Here is a 10987-nt window from a genome sequence, read left to right as displayed (position 1 = left end):
AAAATATCAAGGCATGTTGCAAGCAATTCCTGTGTGATTCAAGTGTGTAAACCTGAAGCTACATGTTGCAGAAGTTAAAATCTCATCACGCGTGTTCCGACTTCTAAATGGCTCGAAACTAATCAAAAATAACTCAAATATATCAACAATGCTAAAGGAACCAATCCCAATCGGAAAAGATCGAATCTTTAATCAAAAGCCCAAAATTGGCTAAAAAACTCAACCCGAGCCCACACCTCGAAACCCCAAAAAACTCATAAAATCCGTCAACTCATTCAATTATGAGCTCAACCATACTAGTTTCACTCAAATCCTACTCCGAATCGGTGTTCAAAACTCAAAAATTCATATTATGAAACTTTAGGCCAAAACCCTCAATTTCTTCTTTAAAATTCATTAACCAAAAGATAAAATCGAAGATAGATTCATAAAATATGACTAAAACCGAGTAGAGAACACTTACCCCAATTCATATGCTAAAAAATGCCTCGACAAATTGCCCAACTCCGAGCTCCCCAACTCAAAATATGTTAAATGCATAAAACCATCATTTTAACATTGTTCTGCCTCGTTTTTTGTGGCAAAAGATCTCGAAACTCACTTTTGATACCTCCAATGGATTCCTTGTGAAATGATAGTTGAGATAGGCTCTTGAATCACTCCTATTGATCTTATATTGAAGGAGATATGTTGGTTTCAATATTTGGAAATATTGCAGATTTTTCAATACACAACAATGACAATTTCGTAATTAATCTGAAAAAACTCTAGCAACCCAATTCTTAGTAAAATAACCATAAAATCCTCATCCAATGTCCAAATTTGACAATTCTTTTTTACATGACTCCGTAATTACGATACGGATCTAATGCTTCAATAAAATAGAAATCGGAGCTCATTTGTTCAATGTTGTACCATTTATGCTTGAAGAAACGACACGTCGAAATATAAGAAAAACGAGCGCAACACAACCCAAACCTATCCGAAACTCATTTTAGCCCTTTGGGACCCCGTCTAAACATACAAAAAAGTTCCATATCATAATACAGACCTACTCGATGCCTCAAAACACACATAACAATATTGAAACGACGAAATGCACCTCAAATCAAACTTAATGAACTTTCGAACTTTCGACTTCCAAAAACTCACGTTGAAACATATCAAATCAACTCGGAATGAACCCAAATGTTGCACACTTCTAGCTATGAATAAAAGAGTAAATGTATAAATAGTGCTCACTTCTAAACAAAGTTAAAGAAACTAAGACTATTTCAAATTTGGCGTCCAACCTTTTGTCACACTCTACCTAACATCAATGATCTCACCTTCACCAGAGTTTTCAACTTGTTATCTCATGTAGTTGGTTTGTTGAAAAGGGCAGAATTCATACATACACAAAAACAGAGAGGAGCAACCATTCCATATCTCATATTTTTCATCTTCAACATCAATTAAAAAGGTTAGCTAGTCCACCATGATCTTAGCCAATCATGTTTAGCTAAACAAAGTTTATTTAACTGAATTTTTATGTATGGTTTCCTGCTATGGCTTTTCTTTATGCTTCTTTTCTTCAGATCCTTTGTATTCTTGCTCCTTCTTCTTTTTTCTCCTGATTACGTTTTATGTATATTTTATACATCAGATCTTGAGAACTTGAACGGAAGGGAAGGAATTACAATCATGGAAAGCGAGAAAGGGAAAGCAATCAAATTATCGGTATGTCATGATACAATATTTATTACAACTAAAGTTGACAAAATAAATGGAATTTGAAGGAACCCTCTGTTGTTGATTGTGTTATCTTTCAAAATTTATACACTAAAAACTCTAAATATCTTTTTGATACTATTAGTAAATTTTAACTTATGATAGCAAATTATAAGTTACTAATTAGATGCCCCTGATTATCATCTTTCTTTTTGGTTCCAATATGTTAATTTTTGAGGTTATGCCTCTTTTCCTTTCCCTAAATTGTTCCTCTAACCTTTGAATCATGGTATTTAGCGGGTAACAAAGAAATATAGAGATTTAAAAAGATAAAAAGTTGCAACATATTGCATGAAGAAGAGCGTTATTGTTTTATGATATTTTTATAGATGAAAAATTAGTTTAAATATTTGTCACGTTTCTCCTTTTTATTTATGGACTAATTTATAAAATGATCACTTAATAACTCACTGGTAATTTTTTGTGACACATACCATAAAATTAACTAGTTCTCACATATGTTGTGATTATTTCCTCCTTTGCTTAATTACCTCTACTTCCTTAACTTCACCTCAAATCCAAGCAAATTGCCAGTAATGGTACCTTGCCTTTTCTTCTATTACATGAGTGTATATATATATTCATTATATTTTTTCACTGCAAATGATGGAGCCATTGATTTGTTATGTATGTGAAGGGAAATTACGTGAGTTATGATCAAGCGGACTCAATATTCTTGAAGCCATGGGGAGGTTTTGGGGGATCAAAATGGAATTACATGTTGAAAAGTCCCATTAAAGAAATATTGATTGCTCATGGAGATTGTATAGACTCCATCATGTTCAGAACCGTTACGGAACAAGGTACTACCATCGACTCACCAAAGTTTGGTGGGGGTGGAGGTCGAAGAGCCAAGGTAAGTCCGAAAAAAATATGGTCGAAGAGACAACGTTCTTCTCAAGTTAAATTTGTGTCATGTCATAACAATGAGCTTATATTATGTAAAAAAAAGTAATTATCAAGACAATTAAATCAGTTATAGCACGTTATAGGTCAACTTAATATGATAGTGTCGCACCTTTTTGCATTTTCAGTGTACACAACGTACAATCTGTAGTTATGTAAGCATCTTTCAAGTCAAATATATGGATGCACATGTTGCTTCATATTAAAGTTTGCCGGTTCCTTTGCATTGAGAGGATTCAATTAAGTGTCTAGATTTGCTTTAGGTCCAAAGATTTCAAATCCTAATATGATATTCTTGCACTTTTCTGAATTTTTGTCAAAATTCTCGACTCTGCTACTTATTTAACTGATATGTGATTTGTAATAACCTCAGGTAGTTTTGAGGCAACTCCATTGGAATATTTAACAGGTATCAACGGAACATTTGGACATGATGGCAACCATTTAGTTATAAAATCTCTATGTTTTATAACTAATGCAAAGAGTTATGGACCATTTGGGTCTATGGTTGGGGGAACCCCATTTTCACTTGTGATGAAAGAAGGTGTAGCAATTGTGGGATTTCACGGGCGTTCTGGGTTGTACCTTGATGCTATTGGTGTTTATTTGCAAAAACTTACTCCTCCCACTTCAGCAAAGGAACCTATGGTTGAAGACATTGAAATCCATGACGTATGTTGAGATTATTTCCTCCTTCGCTTAATCACCCCTACTTCTGTTTCTTCACCTCATACTTCAGCAAATGAACCTGGATCAAAAAAGAAATTGAGGCAATTGAACCTATGGTTGAAGAAATTGAAATACATGACGTCTATACTACTTTTTCTCTTAATATCATGAGATAAATTTTGTTTCTTGTTTGTTTTATTTTATTTCTTTCCAATTAATTGTGACTTTATATACTAAACCAACACATGCATGCCATGTGTCTGCACATAAATTTTTTTCACTTAATATATGTTCTTGCTTTATTAAATCGCTTAACCATTATAAGATAGTATTTTTGGTAAAAATACCGAGTAGGTGCATGTTTTTGCTATCAGAGACATGTGCATTCACTATTTTATAACAAATAATCGGAACTTATTGATAGAATTATAAACTTCTTATTGTAAGAATAAAAAAAACTAAACATTATAAAGCTTATCAATCATGCTTAGTTATGATTTTCAATAGGTTGTGTTTTATGTTTGACAATTACTTCTATTCATGTCTTCCTCAGAATGGTTAGAATAAACCTTCACTAAATTGGCCATCCCCCTTTTTAGTGCATAATCTAGTAAAACACCAGCTCAACATATTCTTTTAATGCAGTTGAGCATATGCATAGTAAACTATTTTCTTGACATGCTTATTTTGAATATATAACAGTTGCTCAAACTCTAAGAATATAATATATAGAGAATTAACTGACTTTCTTTGTGAGAATTTGATATAATGTCTGGTCTTTTGGCAGGTGTCATTTTCTACCCTTCGCAAAGACTTACTCAATGTTCTAGATTTCATAGAGAGCTTAAAGAATGAAGAAATTCAAAAAGTTGTTGACGCGGATCTGATTGAAAAGATGATATTGGAGTTGGACTTCCTCCTTCTGAATCTCCATCATTTTTCCAAGTATCGTGTTGATCGACTTTCTTCATTCATGACCGAATATGAGATTCTTCAGAATGTTTGTGGCAACATAAGACATTTCCTCGAGTTGATAGTGAATGGTTGCGTTGGGCATGAGAATGTTGAATATATCTTACCTCAGTTTCAACTAATGAATGAGAGAGTAGGACGCTTCCTATGGCATAATCAAATTGGTGGACACTCTCGACTATTCAAGCTAACACATCTATTCTTGGAGATTATTCCAACTCAGTTGGAGGTTATGCACATATGTCTTACAAATTTGAAAGCTTCAACATCAGCAAAAGTTGGACGCTTTATTAAGCAGCTCCTACAAACCTCTCCGGATATTCTTAGAGAGTATCTAATTCATCTACAAGAGCACATGATAAATGTTATTACCGCTAGCAGTCCAGGGGCCCGAAACATTCATATCATGATAGAGTTCCTATTAATCATTCTTACTGATGTGCCTAAGGACTTTATTCATAATGGCAAGTTGTTTAAATTCCTAGCACGTGTCGGAGCACTTACCAGGGACGTATCATCTATGGCTCGCAACTTAGAAGAGAAAGCAAAGAATGAAGAGAGTACCGATGAAACAAATAGTGCAACTCTAGGCTTGCTCAAAAAAATTGAACTCCTGAAGAAAGAACTCAAGGATGTTTACCTGAAAGCCCCAGACTCATCTCAACTCTGCTTTCCCATGAGTGATGGACCCCTGTTCATGCATCTTCTACTTAGACACTTAGATGATTTGCTCAATTCCAATGCTTATTTAGTCGCTTTGATAAAGGAAGAAATCAGGCTGGTGAAAGAAGATCTAGAATTCATAAGATCTTTCTTCGGGAATGTTGAGCAAGAATTGTATAAAGATCTCTGGGCACGTGTTTTAGATGTGGCATACGAGACAAAAGATGTCATTGATTCAATTATTGTAAGAGACAATGGTCTCTTACATCTTATTTTCTCACTTCCCTTTACCATAGAAAAGATCAATCTTATCAAAGAAGGGATCTCAAATTTATTTGAGAAGATTCCCAAGAACATGGGTGTCATTGTTGTGAACTCTCCCAACAAGCCAGTTGATCGCAAGTCATCAATAACTGGTAAAATAATCGTAGGTTTTAAAGAGGAGACACACTTGATAATTAGGAAGCTCTCCAGTGGACCAAAAACGCTAGATGTCATTTCGATCACTGGTATGCCCGGTTCGGGTAAAACTACTTTGGCATATAAAGTGTATAATGATGAGTCAATTTCTGGTCATTTTGACATCCGTGCATGGTGTACAGTCGATCAAAAGTATGACGAGATGGGGTTGCTGGAAAAACTTTTTAATCAAGTTGTTGGCCCAGCTTCGAAATTCGGTGAGAATATTGATGTTGCTGATAAGCTACGGAAACACCTGTTTGGAAAGAGGTACCTTATAGTCTTAGATGATTTGTGGGACACTGCAGCATGGGATGAGTTGACAAGACCTTTTCCTGAAGTTGAGAAAGGAAGTAGAATTATTTTGACGACTCGAGAAAAGAAAGTGGCTATGCATGCACAACGCCACAGTGATCCTCTAAAACTGGAAGAAAGTTGGGAGTTACTAGAGAAAAAGGTCTTTGGAAAAGAAAGTTGCCCTGATGAACTAGTGGATGTTGGAAAAGAAATAGTCCAAAACTGTAAACGACTTCCTTTGGTGGTTGATTTGATTGCTGGAGTCATTGCAGGGAAGGAAATGAAAAGGAGTGTGTGGCTTGAAGTTCGAAATGATTTGAATTCCTTTATTTTCCAGAAAGAAGAGGACGTGATGAGGGTTATAGCATTAAGTTATGACCATTTACCCGATCCCTTAAAGTCGTGCTTGATTCACCTTGCGAGTTTTCCGAAGGACGAAGCAATTCCAGTCCGTAATTTGGAAATTTTATGGCTTGCTGAAGGATTTTTGGAGCAGAGAGAGATGAAGAGTGTGGAAAAACTGTTTGAGATTTATCTGGATAATTTAATTTCCAGTAGCTTGGTAATTTCTTTCAATGAAATAGGTGACGATCGGACTTGCCAAATTCATGATCTTGTGCATGACTTTTGTTTGATAAAAGCAAGAGAGGAAAAGTTGTTTGGCAAGATAAGTTCAATTGCTCCATCGTCATCTTCTTCAGATCTGATGCCACGTCAAGTGAACATTGAATATCATAAGTGGCACTTTGGGCATAACAATTTTGTCCTGTTCGATTCAAAAAAGAAAAAGCATTCTGGTAAACACCTCTGTTCTTTGAGGATAACTAGACACATATATGATGACAATAGTCTTTATGATATATGTCACCTAAGACACTTGAGGCTTCTTAGAGTGTTGCAAGTGGATAGATTTTCTATCACGGTGAATGATTCTTTGCTGAATGAAATATGCACATTGGTTCATTTGAGGTACTTAAACATTCAGACAGAAGTTCACTCTCTGCCTTTGTCTTTTTCAAATCTGTGGAATCTGGAAACTCTGCGGGTGAATAACTTTGGACCACCCTTGGTGCTATTACCAACAATTTTGAATCTTGTAAAGTTGCGAGTGCTGGGCATAGATGACTGTTCTTTCTTTGATTTGGATACAGATGAACTAATACTGGCAGGAGAGGACTCAAAGTTAGAGAGCTTGAGATTATTACGGGGACTCAAGCTTTCCAATTCGAAAGACAAAGAGGATATTTTCAAAAGGTTTCCCAATCTTCAAGAGCTTCGATTTGATCTCAAGGAATCATGGGATTGTTCAACAGGGCGATATTGGTTCCCGAAATTGGACTTCTTAAATGAACTAGAATCTTTCGAAGTAACTTTTATAAGTTCAAAATCAAATGATAGTGCGCTCTCTATAACGACAAATCGGCTTTGGGATTTTCACTTCCCTTCGAGTGTGAAAATGTTGTGTTTGTATGAGTTTCCTCTGACATCCGATTCACTATCAACAATAGGAATACTGCCCAAGCTTGAAGATCTGTACCTTGAAGACGCAATCATCGAGGGGGAAGGATGGAACATGGGGGAGGAAGACACCTTCCAGAATCTCAAATGTCTGACGTTGCAGCGAGTGACTCTTGCTAATTGGGAGGTTAGAGAGGAATCCTTTCCTGCGCTTGAGAAATTACGACTGCGGGACTGTCGTATGCTTGAGGAGATTCCGCCTAGTTTCGGGGATATTTGTTCATTAAAAAGTATTGAACTACGGAGGAGCCCTCAACTTAAAGAATCTGCTCTGAAGATTAAGCAAGATGTTGAAGATATGGGTAGGAATATTCTGGTCCTTGTTTATAACTGATCGAGTCCTGAGCACTTTTACCTTGGGAAAATATGTGAGTATAGCCGAACTTATTACCTCTTCATTTTCATTTTATGTGGCAGTGCTTGACCAGTGTAATTTTCTTTTGCAGAGAGCATGTAAGGAATACATCCTCAGACATCTAAATTCTGATGCACTCTCCCAGCTATTTCATTTTTTGTGGGTAAATATACACCAGCATTTGTTGCAGTTAGCTCTACATGTGTAGATCATTTTGCTGCTGCTCTTGCTCTATCTTCTGTGAAACAACAAACAAGAAGCTCCCACTTTCATCCCTCCCAAATCGACTCAACTGCAGCACTAGTTTTAGTGATTCTAAGCGTAGATAGCACTCTGTCGCCAATTTTGGCTGCAAAAGCAAACTCCTGCTGTGAAAAGTTGCAAACTGCTTGTAAACTGTCCAGAAATCTCTCTCCAATGTATGCTCCTTGGGCATCCAACTTGGGTTGAAACCGTGTTTTCTTTCTTTTTCGTTATGGCATCTTTTTTCATATTTCCTGTTCCTTTCTTTTTTCATGTAGGTAACTGTCACCTCCTTCACTGATGAGCATACTACTACTCTTGTTCCTCCATCAAGAATCTTTCAAGGCCTTCATCATTGATTCTCACAATTTTATGCCAAAGTTGATGCCACAAGCTATTAAAAAGTATTGAATTTTTCCAGGGTAATGGAGGTGTTGAAGAGCTGTACCTTGTAGTCGCAATCATCGCGGGAGAAGAATGGAACATGGGGGAGAAAGACACCTTCTAGAAACTCAAATGTTTGACGTTGCAGCCAATGAGTCTTGCTAAGTGGGAGTTTAGAGAGGAATCCTTTCATGTGCTTGATAAATTACAACTGTGGGAATCTCATAAGCTTGAGGAGATTCCGCCTAGTTTCGGGGATCTTGTTTCATTGAAAATTATCGATCTGTGGAGGAGCCCTCATCTTGAAAATTCCGCTCGGGAGATTAAACAATATGTTGAAGATATGATGGGAGAAGACAGGATTCAGGTCCTTGTTCGGAATGAGTCTTGAACATTCTTACCCTGGGAAAAATATGTGAGTATAGATGAATTTATTACCTCCTTTATTTCATTTTATGTGGCGGACATTGACCAGTATAATTTTCTTTGCAGAGAGCATGTAAGGAATACATCCAGCTTTTGAGGCTAAAGATGAATCCTCAAACATCTATTGCCTTCTCCCAGCTATTTCATTCCTTTTCTTTTACTTTGTTGTGTGGTGAATAAGTGATGGATTTGTATTGATATTAATTATTACTATTGAACTTTTGTCTAATTTCCCCACTTTTTCTTCATTTTGTGTGCTTATGGTAAACCAAAAGGTACTCTAGTTATGTATTCCAAGATTTGTTCTTTCAAATTGTTATTGTTGTATACTCTCTTTTCTTTTTTGGGCATGGCTTGAATTGTTTGCATATCATACGTTACTTCTCAAGTCCAGAGACATACATGGGATTGCTGACTCTCCGCAACGATGGGATAATATTCACTCAGATACTGATAATAAGGGATGAGAACAGTGCTTTAGGAAGTGAAACAAAAGGTGTGCAACCTCTGTACTATATGAAAGTTATCTTATATCTCAGCTTTTTCAAGTTTTTATGTATCTTTCAAGAAATACCATCACAATCAGCTCATCGACGCATAGAGTTTTAATTGTTATGCAGGCTGGTGGAATTCACGCACACCAAGAATCAGCCCATCGACACATTTGGAGCTGAGGCTGCTGTATCTTTGATCAAGATGTTTCAATAGGTGCTGCTGTACAATATTTGGCCTCATGTGCCACAGTAATTGTTATTAAAAGTCCTCCAGTGCCTATTAATACATCAATACAGGGTATCCCATTGCAAACTTCAGACAAATTGGTGCAAGAAAAATGTACCGATCCTAATTTGAGTGGGAAAGAAGCAGTATTTCAGTCAAATTTGAGTACTACCGCTACTGGTAGCTGTGATAATATAAGGGAAGCTGAAAATTTTAATCGAAATGTGCAAGAGCCGCTAAGCTATCACCTCCTTCACTAGATACATTGTGCTTTCAATACCTTGTGCAGACTGAACATGGCTATCACTGATGAGCATGCTGTTTGTGTTCTTCTGTCAAGAATCTCAAAGGCTTCTATTGTTGATTTTGATGACACAATCTATTGAAAAGTATTACAAGGGCATGAGAATAATGCTTTAGGGAGTGGCATTGTGAATATCAACTTTCCTAAAAGTTAGTCTTGGGAATATGCAAAGCAGTGTAAGCCTATCTCCTTAAACACTGATGCATATACTTAGTCATCTGTATCTGTAGTTGCAGTTAGCTCTACATGTGTAGATAATTTTGCTGATACTCTGTGAAACAACAAACAAGAAGCTCGCTCTTTCGTCCCTCTCAAAGCGACAATGCCTTGATTGTTGTTCAACAGCCCGACTCAACTGCCACACTAGTTTTGTTGATACTAAGCTTCGATAGCACTCTGTCACAGACTCACCATCTTTGTCTGCAAAAGCTAACTCATGATGTGAAAAGTCGCGAACTGCTTGTAAACTGCCCAGAAATCTCTCTCTATGTAGTCTACCTGGGCATTCAACTTGGGTTGAAGCCATGTTTTCTTGTTGGAAGTCACATTGTGCAGTACGATTATCTAAAGTCATATGCCATCCTTTATCGTACATATTTCCTGTTCCTTTCTTTTTCCTGTTCAAAGATAATCCAAGATTTTAAGGCAGTGAATGTAAAATAGCATCACAACACTACGCCTTTGATGTGTGCTAATGAGTTCAAGTGACTGTATAACCTGCAAGTTATGAACTCCAATCTTTCAAATGCTACACACTGAGTGACTCAAATATGTGAAGCAGAATAATGCGTGTAATGTTACTTCTATTATTACTATTCAAATTTGTACTGCTTTCTACTAGTTGCTATGTACTGTAACTTTTACCTACTATATAGCGTGGAAAACTAATGCAATTTATTTCAGCGTGTCTGAAGATATGTGAAAGAATGAACTATGCAAAGCACATCAAGTCCAAGACTAGATAAAGGAAGAGAATAGTACTAATCAAACCTTGATGAATACTGTTAATGAACTCAAAGAATCATATAACTAACAATTACGACTCAACCTCAAGCAAGTCAAGATCGACAATGAAACGTGCCGCTCAATTTAAGTTCATCTTGTATCAATATGATACCAAAGAATCATATAACCAACCACCATATTTGGGATTATGGCATAGTTGATTGATTGATTGGCATTTGCTGCACACTAGGAATTCTCCACTTGCCTATTTTTTTGTGTGATAGTTGTCGAAGGAGTTACCAAGTATCTACACAAGTATAAAACATCATACAAACTCGCTCGCATGATCAAACCAC

The 10987-nt window shown here is 36.5% G+C and overlaps 1 protein-coding gene across 3 annotated transcripts; it reads left to right on the top strand.

Moving 5' to 3' along the window:
* Positions 1-1273: 1273 nt before the first annotated feature.
* On the top strand, positions 1274-10583 carry LOC138868095 (putative late blight resistance protein homolog R1A-3). 3 transcript variants are annotated; one of them, XM_070168457.1, is made up of 9 exons: positions 1274-1462; positions 1646-1719; positions 2408-2626; positions 3050-3348; positions 4133-7622; positions 7701-7772; positions 8274-8651; positions 8729-9158; positions 9283-10583. In XM_070168457.1, the coding sequence occupies exons 4-5, from the start codon at positions 3181-3183 to the stop codon at positions 7586-7588; spliced, it is 3624 nt and encodes a 1207-aa protein (XP_070024558.1). In that variant the 5' UTR covers positions 1274-1462; positions 1646-1719; positions 2408-2626; positions 3050-3180; the 3' UTR covers positions 7589-7622; positions 7701-7772; positions 8274-8651; positions 8729-9158; positions 9283-10583. The 3 variants fall into 3 exon arrangements, with proteins under 3 accessions (XP_070024558.1, XP_070024557.1, XP_070024556.1); XM_070168456.1 differs by having other exon boundaries at positions 7701-8028; XM_070168455.1 differs by having other exon boundaries at positions 7701-8028; positions 8131-8651.
* The last annotated feature ends 404 nt before the right edge of the window (positions 10584-10987 follow it).

This window comes from Nicotiana sylvestris, chromosome 2 (genome assembly GCF_000393655.2).
Source record: "Nicotiana sylvestris chromosome 2, ASM39365v2, whole genome shotgun sequence".
Lineage (NCBI taxonomy): Eukaryota > Viridiplantae > Streptophyta > Magnoliopsida > Solanales > Solanaceae > Nicotiana > Nicotiana sylvestris.
Note: the sequence above shows the minus strand (reverse complement) of the source record. Positions and strands in the feature narration are given on the sequence as shown.

Excerpts from the sequence above, each read along its gene's own strand:
- LOC138868095 (XM_070168457.1), top strand. The coding sequence starts at position 3,181 with ATGGTTGGGGGAACCCCATTTTCACTTGTGATGAAAGAAGGTGTAGCA. Across the intron at positions 3,349-4,132 it reads AAGACATTGAAATCCATGAC|GTGTCATTTTCTACCCTTCG; the intron begins GTATGTTGAGAT and ends GTCTTTTGGCAG.